This window comes from Emys orbicularis, chromosome 1, assembly GCF_028017835.1.
Source record: "Emys orbicularis isolate rEmyOrb1 chromosome 1, rEmyOrb1.hap1, whole genome shotgun sequence".
NCBI classification, from domain to species: Eukaryota; Metazoa; Chordata; order Testudines; family Emydidae; genus Emys; species Emys orbicularis.
The window spans coordinates 247,699,484-247,718,757 of NC_088683.1; the positions used below are offsets into that span (position 1 = coordinate 247,699,484).

General features: G+C 38.9%; 1 protein-coding gene across 1 annotated transcript in view; it reads left to right on the forward strand.

The window, feature by feature from the left end:
* TMEM131 (transmembrane protein 131) overlaps nt 1-19,274 on the forward strand; it is a 172,114-nt gene that overhangs the window by 90,847 nt on the left and 61,993 nt on the right. The window contains exons 4-8 of the mRNA XM_065402904.1: nt 1,778-1,846; nt 9,519-9,642; nt 14,684-14,800; nt 16,522-16,644; nt 17,977-18,057. Coding sequence (XP_065258976.1) covers nt 1,778-1,846; nt 9,519-9,642; nt 14,684-14,800; nt 16,522-16,644; nt 17,977-18,057 — 514 coding nt within the window. The remainder of the gene's footprint in view (nt 1-1,777; nt 1,847-9,518; nt 9,643-14,683; nt 14,801-16,521; nt 16,645-17,976; nt 18,058-19,274) is intronic.

Sequence of the window (19,274 nt, forward strand, 5' to 3'; positions counted from 1 at the left end):
TTGGAATGTGGACATATGCCCTTAAATTTGATCAATATTTAGCTTTTCTTTGAAGTACAATGGGAGAGACTTAGGTTCGCATTATGTGCACAATTTCTTTTCAAATCCCATTGTCACAATTACAGGGCTAGTTGCACTACTGTCCCTTTTCTGGTCTCTCTAATTGCAGTCCCTCAGATGTCAGGGGCCTTTACCTATCACAGGATACAAATACAGAATTTTCCCATTCATAGACCAGGCCCTGTGTTACAGTATCCTGGGGGTATGTCTACACTGCAGTTAAACACTCTTGGCTGGCCCATGTACGCTGACTCGGGCTCGCACTATGGGGCTGTCTAATTGTGGTGTAGACATTCAGGTTGAGGCTGGAGCCTGGATTCTGGGACACCGAGCCCAGGCTCCAGCCCAAGCCCGTACATCTGCACTGCAGTTAGTCAGCCCCATTGTGCAAGCCCAGGGAACCCAAGTCATTTGACCACAGGCCAGCCTTGAATGTTTAATTGCAGTGTAGACATACCCTGTGCATCAACTGTGCTTGCCCAGCAGGAGCGACAGAGTTTGGCACCTGTGGCACTTCCCTTTGTGAGTCTGTGATCAGGGGTATTGTGACAAAACAGCTTTCTTAAAACCAAAGCATTGTTTAAAAGTAGAAACACAGCATTTAGAGATAATTTTAAAGCAAGTCTTTACGCATGCCTATCTTACCTAAAGGCTTACTATCCTCTGGTCGTTGTCACCTATTCTTTGTACATGGTAGGTTGCAGGGCTGTTGCTAGCAAGTCAGGCTTCTGTATCAAATAGAGACTGACTACAGAGCTTCCACTCGGAGAGATGCACCAGAGATGTCTTCCATAAGATCCTTTAAAGTACTGCCAGGTAGGGCTGAGATTAGCTGAAGTTAAGATACAGTAGAACCTCGGAGTTACGAACAGCGGAGTTACTAACTGACTAGTCAACCACACACCTAATTTGGAACCGGAAGTATGCCATCAGGTAGCAGAGACACCCCCCCCCCTTTGCCCCAAAACAAGAAAATACTGTACAGTAAAGTACTTTGTTAAACATAAACTGCTTAAAAAAAAAAAGGGAAAGTGTAAATTTTTTTTTTAAAAAGATAAGGAAACTTTCTGTGCTTGTTTCATTTAAATTAAGATGGTTAAAAGCAGCATTTTTCTTCTGCATAGTAAAGTTTCAAAGCTGTATTAGGTTCAGTTGTAAACTTTTGAAGAACAGCTATAATGTTTTGTTTAGAGTTACAAACATTTAGAGTTACGAATACCTCCATTCCTGAAACCTGAGGTTCTACTGTGTGTTGTACACAATGCCACCTAGTGGCTGAAGAGTATAGTATGGTTCAGCATTCCATTCCTTATCTAGTCAGTGCTAACTTCTTCAGACACCCCCAGAAACTGTCAGTCTCTGTGTAGTTCCTCAGAACAACTCCCCTCTTCCCTTGAGAGGATTCTTTCTTTAAAACCTGCCACAGTTCTCTGGATATTCTGGTTCCCAAGCCTTTTCCTGTTTTTTGTTGAGAAGTGGCTTATTTTGAGCCATTTCCCCCCTTCCTGCTTGCTTTTCTTACAGATCCCTTTTAAACTAAACCAATATAGTTGTACACTAAAGCAATGACCTGGTTAGCATACAGTATTCATAAATTACAGAGCAGCTCCAATTCAATCACATCTATTTCATTCAAAGAGAAGTAAAATATTTTGGGGTCAGCAAGCAAAGTTCAATTTCAATTGGAAATTAATTATTCTTCCTTCTTGTTCCTCAGTGTATCTCTGTATCGGGGGAATTGCAGACCTATCCGGTTTGAACCACCGATGCTGGATTTCCATGAACAGTAAGTAGGAAAGAGTAATGGCACAGTGTGGGGGGGATGTAGAAGAGTATAGGGAAAATAGTGGAAGTTTTGCCTGTCCAAGCTGGAATTTTATGCTGATCCTGAGTTACTTGTTAACCTGTGGAGGGAAAGGGAGTCATGTATATAGTTTTGTCAAAGTGGTTGTCCAGGAATACCCTATGCACATGGAAGTATCCTTCTCCCTTTTATAGTAAATACGTTGCTAAACATTAAAGCTATATGAAAGTGCTTTATTTTACAAGTATTAATTAATGGCCTTTGTCAGTGCAATGAATAACAGACTATAGCTAACATGCCAAATTTGTATTAACACATTGTTGCAAAAAGAACTTGTAAGAGACGCTAACCAACCATCTTAGGTTTGTCTGTGTTTCAGTACTTTGGTTTGGGAACTTTCATGATTTTTAAATGTCAATATGTGGTCATGGTCAGAAAACGAACTGTAGTTATTTGCTTATTATGTTGTTTAAGCAAAAATGTACAGTACAAAAGTGCCATGTTAGTCACTTCTCCGCTATAACCACAAAATTTGATTGAATATCATTCATATAAATAATGCAGTACAAGAACTTCTAAATTCAGTAAGTTTAAAGACTGCTCATGTAGATAACTTTTTTCTATAACACAGGTTTGATTATATGGTCTTAGTAACTGAATAAGAATAAAGTAAATGTATGGGGAAATTCCTGAAGAAGTTTTGATTTGTAGTAAATACACAGCATTCTTTTAAGAGTTGAAGTTTTATTTTTATTTTTATGCAGCTTTTTATCATAATGTTAATGGCTTCTACTCCTTTACTTTGTAGAAAAATCTTGCTTTTAAAATGATCTTCTGTAAGCACATCTGAAGGAAATTAAATGAGTTATGTGAACTTCCAAATTTTTTTAAATTTCGGAAGTACATGAATATCTATTTTTCATAAAAATATGAATTTTAATATAAAATATCAGCGTTTTAGCATTAAAACTGATGTCTTAAATGTTTGTTCTAGTAAGTTTGCTCTTCATTATGCTTCAGTTGGTTTTTATATAAATCTATCCTTCCAGAACTCTCTCACTTTGAAACAAGTCAGTTAATAGAGATCTGTAACACTGCCAAAATTGTTCAAGTTTATGATCTGCAAAGGGCATGTGCAGCTCTGTAGAATTAGTGCCAAATGATGTGGGCTTTTTTAACCGAATATGGAAATTTCTCAATTAAAAGTTGTAATAGGAGCATGTGTGTCAGACTTTGGTTCGTTAAATGTTTTCTTCACTTTTTAAAAATACAAATATGTTAAATATATTTTACCTGCTGTAGAAAGTTGAAATGCTTTGCTGCAGTTATACATTTAGTCAGAAAACAATGGTCTGCTATTATGATAGATTTGTTAAAATTTTAGTAGGACCATGTTGAACACAATGTGGAAAATAGTAGATTTTGTTAGAGGTAACTAGGTCTTGTTTGGTTGTCCCCTTCACGCTCCTGTAGGGCTGGAAAAGTCTTGAGGAGGAGAAAAAGTGGTAGTCTTGGGTTGTAAGTAGCACATGTATGAGCTGGAGGTAAAAGGGGAGGAGGAGGGTAGCCCCAGAGTCTCCATCCCATATTGGGGAGATGGAGTGAGAAGGGGCTCTGCACACACCTCTGCAGCATAGGAGGCTTGCAAAGGTGTAAACTGGCCCATTCATCTCATTCAGATGAGAACATGCCTGTGAAAATACCCCATGGAGATTATTACACCTTGAAATACTGTCTCTGAGAAGCTGAACTGCTCCCTTCATCTCAATGGGTGTTCTCCTTTCCCTCCTCTCATCACTGTACCTTTGGCATGTACTAAACATGTCCCAGCTTCTTATATGAGTCTCAGCCCCCTGTGCCTATGGCATGCACTGAGATGCCTCTTCCCAGCTTCCAGAACAGGCCCAGTCTATCATGCCTAGTGATGCCTTGCAGGAGTTCAATAAGACTGTCCTAGTAAAGAGAACCAATTCTTCCTGGCCAGGAATCTAGTGTCAGCCTCTCTGGTGTCATTTTTCCATATGGTAGCTACTCCCTCCCGTATCAGTCTAGTCTCACACCACCATAGCTGGCTTCATAATACTGCCCACCAGACTGTCCCAGGTTGGACTCAGGCAAGCAAGTAGATGGCTCTGACCTGTTGTATCAAATGCAAAACCTGATGTTTTTAAGTGTGAAATTTCATGTATTTTACCAGTTGAGATACACTTGGTGAGTTTGGTTTTAAAAACCTAATTGTATCCAGTATGCTTGTTTCACCAATTTAGAATTCCCCCCCAGATAACCAGCTCTTAAGCACTGCATTGCTACGTCACTGGGGGTCCATGTAGACCATGTTGGATTGCCACTGATTAAACAGAAAAGAGATACTAAATTAACCTCTCACTTGTAGAGGGTGATCCCTCTAGAAGAGGGACGAGATTTATTGACTGCTGCCATAGCTCTAACAGTATGTGACTAGAGGACTTTCTTTTCATTTTCTTTCAACACGGTCTTTCTCATAAGCACTAAATTTACAATTCATCTTGTAAAAGCAGTCTGCTAGTATATTCATTGAGGTTGTTGAATCATGATTAACAGACTATGAAAGTCTTCAAACGGTACTGAAATCTTCATTCTGTGGCAAAATGTATCTGTGGAATGGTCTTGCCTCACTTCTGTTGAAAAGCATCTGCCACATCTCAACCTATGCCTAATGTTTTCTTCCTAGGTTAATATTCTACAAGCCTAACTTTAGTTTTTGTTTTGTTTTCTGTTTATCACTGCAAGTAGTTCTATCTTGCTTGTAAGCTCTATGCTTTTAAAATTTGGCAGGCGGTTTTACTCTGAAGAGAATACAGAACAGCTTTGTCTGCACTTAAAAGGAATTGCTTGTTAATGTTTAAATTGAATATCTGAGTCCTTTCTGCATGTGTTTTAAGAGTAATTTAAGGGAATGAGAAGCGGATCAGACCCTTGTTTCTGCAAGAACTCTATTAATCTCTAACAGGATATGGGGAAAATAATTATAAGCAAGCAGGAAGATCATCCAAATAATTGTCATTCTTTTACATTCTTTTTTCTTTAAGCAGCCATTTTCACAGATTTCAAGGTGATTTTATAAGATAGCTGTAATAAAGAACCAAATGTGCATTTGTCATGTTTTTCATACATAAGAGCTTTATAGTATCACTTACATTTTAGACATGCTCAGGGTAATATAAAATATTTTTCTTCTCTCTTTGTAATAGACTTTAATTCACATCTGTTTTGGAGTTGGTTAAAAAACTTAATCTAGAAAACAGTTCTACAGGTAGATCAAAACTGAATATGTTAAGTTGATGCAATCTGTTTTCTATTTGTAAATTATTTTATCTTAGAATGAGGGATGCTGGTAGGTCAAATAATGCAATAATTTAAAGCCTTGTATCATAGAATCTTAGAAGATTAGGGTTGGAAGAGACCTCAGGAGGTCATCTAGTCCAACCCCCTGCTCAAAGCAGGACCAATCCCAACCAAATCGAGCCATTGATCACTACCCGTTGAGCCCGAAAATCTAGTCCACTTTCTATCCACCTTATAGTCCATTAATCCAATCCATACTTTAACTTGCTGGAAAGAATACTGTGGGAGACCATATCAAAAGCTTTGCTAACATCAAGATATATCACGTCCACCACTTTTCCCATATCCACAGAGCCAGTTATCTCATCATAGAAGGCAATCAGGTTGGTCAGGCATGACTTGCCCTTGGTGAATCCATATTGACTGTTCCTGATCACCTTCCTCTCCTCCAAGTGCTCCAAAATGGATTCCTTGAGGACCTGCTCCATAACTTTGGTACAGTTCATTCTGGGTGACGTGACTGGATAATGACCTGCTCTCAGTATTTCAATTTGTGGAGCTTTGAAAACCAGTTGAAAAGAGGCTGATGCACTGCAAAGATTGGTCCAAAAATATACCTTATAAAAATCCTTGTACTTGTTACATTAATTAAAACTTGAAGATTAAGAATCTCAGTCTCTGATAGTGCAGTGATATCTCTTCCTTAATTTCTGCTGTATTTCCCCTGGTAGAGTGACACAACTGATCTCAGTTTCTCGCTCAGTTACCTTGGTCAGAAAAGTAACTCATCCATATTGCTCAGATCAACCATTATGTATGTCTGAGTGCAAAGCAGGGAGCACACTTTTTTAGTGCTTTGGTCTTGTCCACTATCTTGCTTTCCGTGAAGCTGTGGCAAGAGTCCAAAGCTGTGCTGTTAATAATAGATGAGAAGTGACCAAAATTATGAAAGGATAACCTTTCCATTTAGGGCAAACTGGGTATTGCACGTGTCACTGAAGTCAGAGTAGTCTCCTTTGCTTAGGTCTCTTTTTCATAGGAAGCTTTCCTTTAGACTGGCTTTCAGCAGCTGTCAAAGGTGATTATGGGGAAAAAGTTTGTAGACAGCCTCAGAATTCATAAAGGCTCTGTCTAGAACCAGGGCAGACCTGTTAGAGCAGGAGTGGGCAAACTTTTTGGCCCAAGGGCTGCATCAGGTTTTGTAAATTATATGGAGGGCCGGTTATGGGAGGGGGTTGTGGCCTAGCCCCCACCTCCTATCTACTCCCCCCCTGGGATTCCTGCCTCATCCAACCCCCCCATTCCCTGACAGCCCCCCTGGGACCCCTGCCCATCCAACCACCCCTTCTCCCTGTCTCCTGACTGCCCCCTGCTGCTCCATCCAACCCCCCCTCCTTCCTGACTGCCCCCCCGGAACCCCTGCCCCCATTCAACCCCCTGTCATCGCCCCGACCCCTATCCACACCCCTGACCACCACCCCGAACTCCCCTGCCCTCTATCCAACCACCCCTGCCCCCTTACCGCACTCCCTGGAACACCGGTGACTGGCAGCGCTACAGCTGTGCCGCCTGGCTGGAGCTGGGCCACACCGCCGCCGCCACTCAGCACAGAGCCTGGGTCAGGCTGTGCTCTGCAGCTGCGCTGCCCCAGGAGCTCACAGCCCCGACGCCCAGAGCGGAGCAAGCGAGCTGAGGCTTGCAGGGGAGAGGAACAGCAGGGGAGGTGTTTGGGGCTAGCCTCCTGGGCCAGGAGCTTGGGGCCAGGCAGCACGGTCCCGCGGGCCGTAGTTTGCCCACCTCTGTGTTAGAGGGTCTAGACTTCTCTTTCCCTGAACCTAAATAAAGAAGAATCCAAAAATCACAAAAAATCTTTCTATTCTTCCTCATCCTCCAATTTTCCCACAAAGAAGTAGAGATAGAAGGGGAGAGATGTTAAGGTTGAATGGGAATTCCTGCTGAGATTACATTCTCAGCTTTTAATATTCAAATGAAATCTTACAAATTTCAGAAGGCAAGTTTGCATTTGTTTGAAGAATCCCAAACTAGATATAGATTGAAAAGAAGCCAGAGGTGTTCTCAGTAAAGGTATTTTCCAAGCAACCTATCCTTGCCCCACAATGAAGATGGAAATCTCTGAGAATTACTTTGAGCCAATAACCAGGACCCTTGAAAGCTTTAGCCGCAGGTTCAACATGGCTCAGTGCAAGGGACTTACCCACCTCTTTACCTCTAAAGAGGAGGGTAAATTCCATATTCACTAAAACAATTCTAGCAGCTATATGTTTCAGATGCCTTCAGATTCTCTTCCAGATTCATAACTTCAGTTATCAGGTGCTACATATAGCTGCATTTCTAGAAAGCCAAACAGAGTGCAGAGTGGGAAGATAGTATTTCAGTGGAATAAAAATAACTTGTTAGTAACTATATCCTTGTTTGATAACACCTTGGCCTTTAGCTTCAGGATGCTTAGCACAGGATACTCTTATTACTTCATAAACAGGAAGCATTTTCCAGTTACCTAAATGATCAATTAATTGTGATGCAAGTTGATAATCATCACTCAGGTATCTGTCAAATGCTTGCTTGACAGTCAGCAAAATTATTGTGCTTCACATTTGGAACCTAAAATGAAAAGTTATAGAAACAATTGCATAATTACACTAGCATTTGTTAAGTAAACTGGTAACTAGCCAAAACTTAAGTTGCAAGGATCTTCAACACTTTTGATTTATATAAAACTCTTTACTGGAATTGCTGTATGGTATCTACTGTAATGAAAATGTACACTATTTGAATAGACAGACTATAGTTTTAGGGAGCAAGTACACACATGAGCTGAGGGTAACTTTCAGAGACTGACTTGGAGTAAACTTGTTAGTTACATACACACAAATCCCAGAATGGTTTATGTGAAAGGTATGTTTTATGAAGTATAAAACAAATTTCTTCAGAGACATTGAAGTCTGAAAAGCAATCATGAAATCAAAGCATGTCTTATTTTGTCAGTATATATGTGCTTTAATAAAAGGAGTGAGTCAAAAACTACGTAGAACAAATTATCTATTTGATTTTACTGTTACTGAAAAGCTTGCAGTTTAGTCATCGTTTTTGTCAAGTGAATGGATTTTGTAGTCTCACTGCTCTCTAGAGCTTCTGCACTGATAGCCTGATTTTAGTTACCTGAAGTGTATTTTAGGAACCTTTGCTATGTTGTCCTAGAGATGTAAAATTCAAATAAGAATATTAGATTATATTATAATACTGAATTTAAAAGTGATGTATATATTTGTATGCTTCTAAAATACAGTACATTTTCTTTATAGTAAACGGATAGGAAATACAGGACCCAGATAGGGCTGCTCATGATCATCTAATGAAAATAATTTCAGCATTTGAGGGTTGTGGATTGGTGTGGTGTGTTCCCTTTTTCCTTTAAGTTGCTTTGATGTTACAAACTTATACAAGAAAGGATCGATGGCTTTGTATCAGTTTCCCATCTGGAAAACAGTGATATTACTTTACTTCACAGAGGTGCTTAGGTTAAATTCTTAATGTTTAGGGCAGGGGTGGCCAACCCCTGGGGCTTCGGAGACATATGCGGCTCTTCAGAAGTTAATATGCGGCTCCTTGCGTAGACACCAACTCTGGGGCTGAAGCTACAGGCGCCAACTTTCTAATGTGCCGGGGGGTGCTCACTGCTCAACCCCTGGCTCTGCCACAGGCCCTGCCCCCACTCCACCCCTTTCCGCTCCCTCTCCTGAGTCTGCCATGCCCTTGCTTCCCCCCCCCACACACACTCCCCCGAGCCTCCTGCACACCACGAACCAGTTGATCGGGAGGTGCGGGGAGGGAGGGGGAGGCGCTGATCGGCGGGGCTGCCAGTGGGTGGGAGGTGCTGGGATCAGGGTGGGGGAGAGCTGATGGGGGGGGGAGGGGCTGCTGACGTATTACTGTGGCTCTTTGGCAATGTACATTGGTAAATTCTGGCTCCTTCTCAGGCTCAGGTTGGCCACCTCTGGTTTAGGGTGTGTCCAGATACTACAACAAGCACCACAGAAAAGTGTATAATCAAATAAAATAAATAATTAAACTACAGAACAAGAGCAAGCTTGTAAGGAGGTGTTGCTTTTCTTATCTCCAGGTGAGACTTAAGTATTGCTTCATAATGCTTTTAATGAGGACTTATGTATGTGAATTCTTTTCACTGCTTTATTTAAATTTGTATTTCTTGTCCAATCTTCTGTGATATGAAACCTAATAATAATTCTATCTAATAAAACACAGTAAAAACATTCTGAATAGACTTATTCTTTCTCTTGTCTTTTGACAGGCCAGTTGGGATGCCAAAAATGGAAAAAGTTTATCTACATAACCCTAGTTCAGAAGAAACTATTATATTAGTATCAATATCTGCTACAACATCACATTTTCATGCATCATTCTTTCAAAATAGGGTGAGTTACTCTGTTTATTAAAGTTATCCTGTTTTTCTTATGACTGTGAAAACTTGTTTCTCTTTGTAATGAGTAGCTCTTGCTTTAAACAAAATTTCTGGTGCATATCTAAAACTTTATGGATTCTTCAGTTCTTTTGATCTTTACCTTTTGATCTTTACCAAGACTGATAAAACAACTTTTCATTTCTAAAGGTATTTTCAGCAATTAAATATCCAGGCCTGACTGCAGTTGTGACTTGCACACTTTCCTTTATGAATCCTGGTTTTTCTTCCCAAAGGTTGCCAAGCTATGTCACAACAACCTTCACTTCAATTGGAGGACCCTAGGAAGCTGCTTTTCCTGTGTTCTTAATAATATTCACTGCTGTTGGCCAGAGGAGAAGCTGAGATGTAGGGTACATGTAGGAATGCACTTTAAAATTTCTAGGCTGTTTCTCAACACTAGTTCTGTCTGATTTAAGCTTAGTTTAGGCTGTGTGCAGATGTTTTTACTACTGTCAGTCTAATCCTGTTTAGAACAGAGAGTAACTTTCTAGTATAGGTCTCAAAATAAAGAGCAGAGTTTAGGGTTGTGATTTGTTTTTAGTTACAGTACAGTATACTAACCATTGTTTGCAGTGGTGCAAGTAGAATTCATTTCTTACGGTACGCTGCACTCATGGGAGGGAAACAAAGAAGGGGGCATGTGACTTCTACACGTGACTCCTCCTTGCCCCAGCCCGGGGCCCCATCCCCTCCCCGTGATCCACCTCATGTTACCTCGGGGGAGCGAGGGAGGCTCTGTCATCCTCTTGTTGCGCTGGACACTTCTGAACTGCAGGGCTCTCTGGAACAGCAGCGGTGAATGGAGCAGAACGTGGGGCCAGTGGACAGCCCCACACTGGCAACTCCTCTGACGTGGCTGTACTGCCCCTCAGCCCTTCCACGCAGATGCGTCTCCTGAATCCTGTCTGGGGTCTGTACAGCCTTGCCGGAGGACAGGGCGTGGGGTGGGGCTGGGATGGAGGAACAATACAGCCGCTCCAGGGGCGCTGCCGGCATTCTGCTCCTTTTGTCGCTGTGGTTCCCTGCTCCTTTTGCTGCTGCGATTCCCAGGAGAGCCCTGCGGTTCAGCCCTGGAGCGGCTGTACCACCCCCAGCCCTGTCCTCCGGTGGGGCTGCTGTACAGATCCCAGCCAGGAGACGCAGCTACATGGAAGAACTGGGCGTGGTACAGCCGCACCAGAGGACGTGGCCCCACATTCTGTTCCTCCTGTGTCTTTCCGGTACGGCGTACTGGCTATAAATATCTTACTGGTATGGCATACCAGACTGTACCGCCCTACTTGCACCATTGATTGTTTGTATACTACTTTCCTTTACATTCTAAACGTTTCTTTCCAGTAAAGTCTTGCTAATTTTGCCATGAAAGGAACCTGCATTGAAATCCTTAGGACTCATTAAACTAACACTGAAGTATTTTTGTGGGGAGCAACTGAAACTCCTCTGCCTTTAAACCTGATCCTTAAGCTCACTAGGTCATTCCTGCTTCCTTTAATGTCAGTCAGTTTACTCTTTTGGCACCTATCAGCAGTTTTTTTTTGTGGTAATAGTTTCTACAGCCAATTCCAGGATTGTGTGGGGGTTTTAAAGTTTTTAAATGCATTTATCATAAGGGAGAAAATTGGAAACAGTAAATAAGCAGACACAACTAGATTAAGATTATGAAAAATGTAGCCAGCTGTGCTCTAAGGTTAGTTACAGAGAATACTAGCTAAGTCTTACCTTTTAGGAAGTCCTGTGTCGGCTAGTTGCTGACTGAGGCTCTCTTCCCCCCCGCCCCCCGTGGTCTGTCTAAATTAGGACAGTAACCTATTACTGACAATGGTTATCAACTGGTCCCTTCTAGATCTATGTCAACTGATATCAGTACAGTTTGGCTGGTAATGTAGACGGGGTCAAATGATTTTAAACTCTGACAGAACCTATATCCTACTAGGCCTCTAGGATGCTTCTGTGGAGATGCTGAAAACAATTTCTCCTTGTTTACACTAGCAGCCAAACTGCTTTAAATATCACTTGAGGAGCAGCTGGGGGAGATTGACTGTTAAATTGTCAATGATGTGAATCACTTTCAGAGAATAATCAGACACTCTGAATCACAAACTGACTAGTTCCATTCCTTCTCTTGTAATCCAGAGTGAAGGTCTGAGTCCATGTGGTGTTTTTAGAAGTCATACATTACTGTATCCTTTAATCAGATATCAGTCCACAAGTACAGTTGTATTTTAAAGTTCTAACCTATTTGCTTAGATGTTCAGTACAGTACTGAGAAGCATCTTTCAGTTTACTTAATTTTGAAAGGGTACAGATCCATACTTTCACCCATTTCAAAAGAAGTCTTTGAACGTGTCCAAGAGGTGAGTCCTTTAAGATGGATACGGAAATGCTGTGCATTTGAAAAAAAAAAAAAAAAATCCCTCCAAAAAACTAGTAGCCCAAAAGTTTCTGATATACCTGAAGGATCTTTCAAAAGGTCTTCAGTTCCCTTTGTGCTCTTTGAGCTTGCATTTTTCTTGAAGCAGCTGCTATTAGCATGGTTAATGAACACTTCACATTGGGAATTTGTTTCCTAGCTGAACACGGTTTAGAAAATTAAAATTAATAGAAAATACACATAGAGCCAACATATTGCTATAACAGATACAAGCCAAATTGAACAGCGAGGTCTGAACTGTCGCACTGAGATCAGAAATACCTTAATATGTTTACTTCATTCTTTGTAATGTTAAATCCAAAGATCTGATTGATTTTAATTAAACCATTCTACCTCTTGTAAACCTGATGTACAGTACTCTTGATAGAGTGGATGTATTGAAGCTCTGCTGATTGTACATGTTGCCTCGAGTATGACAAATTTACAGGGGGTTGTACTTGTTACTAACCCATCTGAGCAGTTTTTTCCAAGGCCCGTGAAGCAGATGAGAGAGGCATTGGGCTCTCAGCCAAGAAATTTGAAGAGGGCTAGCACCTGTGTGCGCTTTGTTGTTTGTTTTTGTCTAGTTGTGTTCAGAAAACTAACAGCTTGGGTCCTTAACCATGAGATGTCCTTTCTCAGTGTTGAGACTTATGATATTTTAATAGTCAATAAATCAAGGTATAGAAAAAATTAATTTTTAAATTTACTATATCAAGTAGCTTTGAATATGAGTGAGATTTGAGGATGTGGTAGGAAAACGGTTCATTATCCTGAATTTACAAATAGGTAATTCCAGTCTTTATCTGGCCAAATAAATTTCTCATTCGTCTTGCTTCATTTCTCAGTGAAATGGCAATTCATTTTTATTATTTAAAGAACACTGTCAAGATTGGTTTACCATTCTCCCCCCACCCCCACCGTTAAATTTTGTAGAAATTCCTTCTGTTTAAAAACATATCAAAGTATCACAATACAGCAGAATAAACATAGTTTGGGCAGACAAAGATGAAAAAAACTTAGCACATGTAATGCTTAATGTGAGTTTTTCAAAACAAATGTTTTATTGCTGTTTCTTTAAAATGATGGATGAGATGAAGAGGACAGAAGGAAAAGTGGGAATAGATTTTACTTTTTCTCCATTTAAAGATAATGAACATTGACACTTTTAAAGATTTTAATAAGTCTGTGAATTGATGCGTGGTGAGAGTTGATGCACTGATGTTTCACCACCAAAGTGGCAAAACTGGATAATAAGAAAGTGCCTTTTGATAATCAGTGCCCAAGCCCTTTACTGTAATCTTTAATGTTACAGAATGTTTTGGTTCTAAGCGTTGAATACTCATATCAGGATTTAAGTTCCCGATTTAAGGTTGAAGTTTGCAATATCATACTGTGTGGACACTGAGATTCAACTTCCTTTGCCTATGTAAAGGTAGAATGAATAGGTGATGTACAGTATTTTCTCCTTATGAAATTGACTGTGTTTTCAAACTAAAATCTTTGAGAAACTTCAGTGACATTTTAGATTATGCTGTTAGAAACCCATAGGAATATATTAATTATTTCTAACTAAGTATACAATAGCTTGACTATTGCTTTGTTCCTCATTAATATTTTTTGCTAATGTTTAAATGTGCAGTTTCAGCTAAACATTCTTTAAACTATATAGCTTTCATTGTGGCTATGTTAAACTGTTTTGAAAAAACAAATTACAATGAAGAGAAAATAAGACTGATATTAGAAATGCATTAACTCATTTAGTCAAAGTCCCACTTACTGTGCCATTCTGTGGTTGCTGACTTTCCTTCAGATTCCTCTCTTTGAGCCAGAACTATACTCCAGGATCTGAGCTGCATTTAAAAATAAAATTGAGTTTCTAGCCTGTATAGTTACAAAGAAAACTTTAAAAACATTAATGGAGTGTAAAACAATGTAGTGATATCTGCCTGAGTTGTAAGACTGTCTGAAACAGTAATTCTAACGCAGGAGTAAATGGCCTCATTCATATCCATGAGTGTTAATGCTGAAACTTAATGTCAGTAAATGTCAGAACTTTTTAACTGCTAATAACTTTAACAGAAATATTCATCTATATATTTTTTTTATTTTGGGTAGCACTTTAAGGTGCTATACAAACACACATGTTGTTATGGTCCCTGCCCCAAAAAGCATAATCTCTAACCACCTTCTATGCATCCAAAAGTTCTGCCATAATCGCTAGTTTCTTCACACCAACATTCATTATGTAGCTATAAGTTATCAGTACAAAGTTTCTAAAGGATATTGAACATAAAAACGTAAGGTGTAGTGTAAATTTTAATCATAATTTCAAACTAAACATGTAATGTATTGATTATATTATTCATATTCACATTTAACTCAGTTTAAAACCTCCTTTCCTTTATGTGAAGCTGCCAGAGAATTTCTAGTCTGCTGCAAAATCCTTTCCATAGAATTTAGGTCAAGTTTGCCATGAAGTACACTGGAGGGGATTCTTGACTATAACATGCAACATTGTTTATTTGAAAGGTGTAAAGTCCTCCCTAAATGTTCTTATTTTCTCATTGCTTTTATTTTTCAGAAAATTCTTCCAGGAGGGAACACATCTTTTGATGTAGTTTTCCTTGCAAGAGTAGTTGGGAATGTAGAGAACACTTTATTTATTAACACTTCCAATCATGGGGTATTTACTTACCAGGTAAGAGAAGAAACGGGAGAATAATCTTTTTAACATTCTTAAAATAGATAACCATATAGGTCTGTGAATATCTTTTGTGAATATGTTTAGTGGCAGGTATAAAAAGTGTTGTTTAGCCATCTAGAGAGGTGCCAAGAAATGGAGAAAAGTGCCATAGAATTTGTTGCCTGACTGAGAGTATTAATACCTATAAACACCATTATGCTGACAAATTGCTATATGTAAATACCACTATCAAAACCTAATACTAAGCATCCTGTCTGAAAAGTTCCCTGAAGACAAAGATATGCAGTAGCTTACCCATTGTTACCACAAATTTGTATCTGTTTCTGATTGGAGCAACATTTTTGATAGAATGCTTTCCTTTGGTGTTGTGCAGAAAGCTTATCAATTAAGGGCAAGAGTCTGACCCCCTAACTCATATTGTGGATACTGTTCAGTGAGAATAAGGGTATCTGAATCAGATATTAAATAACTTCACATATAAGGGTAGGTATTCTTTGTATATCTTGTATGTACTAGGGAGCGCCAAAGGTTCCTCCATATATAATGTGGATGTCTTAGTCTTAAGTTAGGAGGATGGAATTATTCAAAAGGCTGGCAATGTGATAGAGATGTCAACTTCTAGGTCACTTGTAAGTTGATTCAAATAATTAGTAAATTAAGTACTTGCCAGTAGTATATCTACCAATGCTGTTAGGCATATGAGAAATGAGTGGGAAGGAGAAAAGGTGATGGGCAAGTAGATTCTGTGACCGGGTTACTAAGCCAGTTTTTGAAAATCTGTACTGAATTCCCTAACAATATATATATTTTTAAAGTAACTGCAGAAGTTATACGCCAGTAATTTTGCTGTTGTTTACTAGATGCCCAATGGGCCAACTTAATATAATAATTCATATGCTAGATTTTAAAGTTTGGTTCTAGTCTGAAGTCGCGCAGTAAAATATGACAGAGGAGAAGAATAAAGCAGGCAAGATGGACGTAGGTTAAATTGCTCAGTGTATTTTCTTATAGTACTAGGGCAAGGGAGGATTCAGTGAAATTGAAAGACAGAAATTTAAAAACTGATTAAAGGACATTTTTTTTTATTCACCACACAGTTAACCTGTGGAACTCATTGCCACTAAATATAATTCGTGAAGAGGTTATCATAATTTCCAAAAAAAAAAAATTATCCACACAGCTAATGAGAACATTTGTAACTAAAATGGATAGCGTAGTAAAATATAGAGAAATACCCATGTTTCTGCGTGTTAGCCTGCTGCTCAGGTACTATGACCGTGAGTGTGATATTAGAACCTATATAGAACAGAGAGGAAGTTTAGTTGTTTAGGAAGAAATTACAGTTGTTCTGTAACTGTCCTTTATGAGATATGTTTCACCTTTGTGAAACATCTGGTACTGGCCACTCAGAAAAAATATCGGACCAGAGAGATCAACAATCTGACCTGGCTTTTGTCACTCTCAATGTTCCGTGTTTGTGTGTCAGTAGTTATAGAAATCATACTTTTGGTTGTACACTGAGCCAACTTGATCTGAAATAAACATGGATTTCCATGATGCCTTTTTAAAATTAATTTTCAGAGTTAGAGCACACTTTAAATTGATGGCATTTATTTGAAAAATTGCTGAGTCTGTCTGTTCCCTAAAATTGACACATTTTTTAGATACAATACTAGTTGCAGAAACTAAGACTCTTTTTCTCTGGTTTGAAACAGGTGTTTGGTGTTGGAGTCCCGAACCCTTATCGGTTGCGCCCTTTTATTGGGGCAAGAGTTCCTGTAAATAGCAGTTTTTCTCCAATAATAAATATACATAATCCCCACAGTGAACCTTTGCAGGTGAGCATCAGATGCCAGTTTCATGTGTGTGTTTATTTTTTACAGTGTTCACTGAAATTTGTTCACTATTTGCTTTGAAATTGCATAAAAATTACAAAGTGTTTTGTTTAAGAATGCTTCTCTCTTTTCTCCTCCCCACCCCCCTTTTCAAAACTCCTTTTCTGGTATTTTGAGCACTATGTGCTCTGTTTAAAATGCACTAAAGAGAAAACACTCAGAACTGATTTGATGACTTGATTGTTTAATTTAATATTTTGAGAAGCTGTGTTCAAAGAATTGTACAGATTACAAATAAACAGGTATGTAAATTTAGGGCCGAAGCTTGCGTGTAAAGTTATGCAAGTGTTTATAACTTGCAAGTCCCACTAGAATAATTGGGATTGCTCACAGGCAGAAAATTGAATAGAAGTTTGCATGATTTGGGTTTCTTATGTGAAACTACTCTCTAAAGAGGAAATTTAAAAAGTAGAAAAAGCATGAAATTAGCCAATTTAAAAGCACTTTTCATAATACTCATGTAAAAAATTAAACTTGACAAGCCACTTTAGAAGTTAGTATATGTGCTTAATCTTTGCCTTCACTAGTAATTAAGGAAAAACATTGATGCAAGCAAAATGCAGTATATTTTCAAAGCAGAGAATAAAGGAAAATGACTCATTGTTTGAACACAGACAAGTCACTTAACTTCTCTGTGCATGTGTTCTCAACTGTAAAATGGAGTATAATCATTCTTAACCACTTTTGTAAAGTGTTGAGATTTATGGATGAAAAATATAATGTCAATTCTAAAACATTAATAAAAAGGAAAGGGAAAAAGTTTCCTTAAAAATGACTGTTTATTTGTCAGACTGTCAAAAGTATTGAAAGTCTGTTGTACACAATAACTAAAACTAAATTTATTTTCCTCTACTGAAGTTAAAAAAAAAAATAGATGTAACTTGTCCTAAACTACCTCATTGTGTGAATGGCTTCTTTTTTAAATTTACAGAAATATCTTCTGAGGGCAAAAGTGTTCTAACATTCAGACATAGTTAATGTTGGAAGCGGTAGCTGTGCCTGCCTGGAAAAGAAAACCAATCTTCCACTGATGTGATTTCTGTAAATGTGACACCTTATGCTCTACAAATTTTGACATACATAGATGTAGAAGGTGCCTGTTTCCTGAAGCGTAACACAGATTTTGCTGATTTCAGATCATTACAAATTTATCAAAATTGGAATAGATCCAACAGACTGGGCTCTTGTGCCTTTGCTGGTCCATTACACTGTTGATTAGATTATAATTTCACATAACTAATGAAAGCTCTTTTTAATATTTGTTTTTTGTCATAGGTGGTAGAAATGTATTCAAGTGGAGGTGATCTCCACCTAGAGCTTCCAACAGGTCAACAAGGGGGTACAAAAAAACTGTGGGTGAGTGGTAATATGTTTTCTAACAGGTTCTGTATTCATTTTGGTCTGGTGATTTGTTCTTGTTCAGCAACCATTTAAAAAGTAGATAAGCATATAAATGACTATTATTAAATTGAAGTCAATGGGAGTTGGATCAGATACTTATTTAATTACAGGTGTCTACTCATGTATTTTTCTGAAATGGGAAAAATATACAGTGATTCATGTTGGGGTCATGATGCCACTTGACCATTGTCATGTATAGGATGTCAAGTTATATATATGACTGTTGCAGGGTGAAAGATTCCCAAACAAGAACTTCCAAATGTACATCCTTAGTTTATGTATCCGTGGGTGAAGGGGTGTACTGTCACCATTCTAGTTCTGGGCTTGATTAATTTCAGAAATACCTTTTATAGAGGTGTACTCTACCTTCATTTCTTCTTTACCTCCATTTTGAGATGAGTGGTGCCCTTTTGAAGCGGGACTGACAAAGGCTTTTATCCTTCAGTAGGAAGTTCTATAAAGAAACCAAAATAAATTTCAGCAGCTTAAAGCTATATCTTTAAGATACAAAATGCCACATGTTAGAAATGTATGATTGCAGTGCACAGAGTTTATGGCTATTAAACAGTGTATAAATCACCTTAGAATTCTCTTTGCTATGGCTGACAACCTTTATTAAAGGAGAAACATTTCTTCATTGTCTAAGAGAAAAAAACCTGCATGTTGTGTTGAATAAAAGCATACACCTATATTTGGTTATGATGGAAATGTAAGTTTATTGTATGTTGCTTTTGTATTCCTCTGTATTCAAGTGATTATTTGTGCTATTAAAATTCTCCTCTTAAATATGAACTCCATCCAATGTGAATACAACAAAATTCCACAGTTATGCCTGTATCTTTTTCTGATAAGGGTTGAAAAATTCTTCTGTCCCCTTCTTAGAGTCCCGAGGAAAAACTCTGTTGCAAGGCAACCTAAGCCTTCAGTCCAACAGAAGAGGGCTGAGAGTGACCTCTTCCTAAGGCACCACTTTCAGTCCCCCAGTAGCATTGCTAGAGATCAGCATGTGGCACTGTAGAGGGGTTTGGCCCTCTCTAGAGCAGTGGGGAACCACACTGCCTTGCTACTTCCTTTCAGTTGTGACGGGGAATTAGCCTGGCCCTGGGAGTCTCTCGCCGCGGCAGCAGTTGAGGCAAAACACAACAGTTATTCACGCCCTGTCAGCGGGCAGT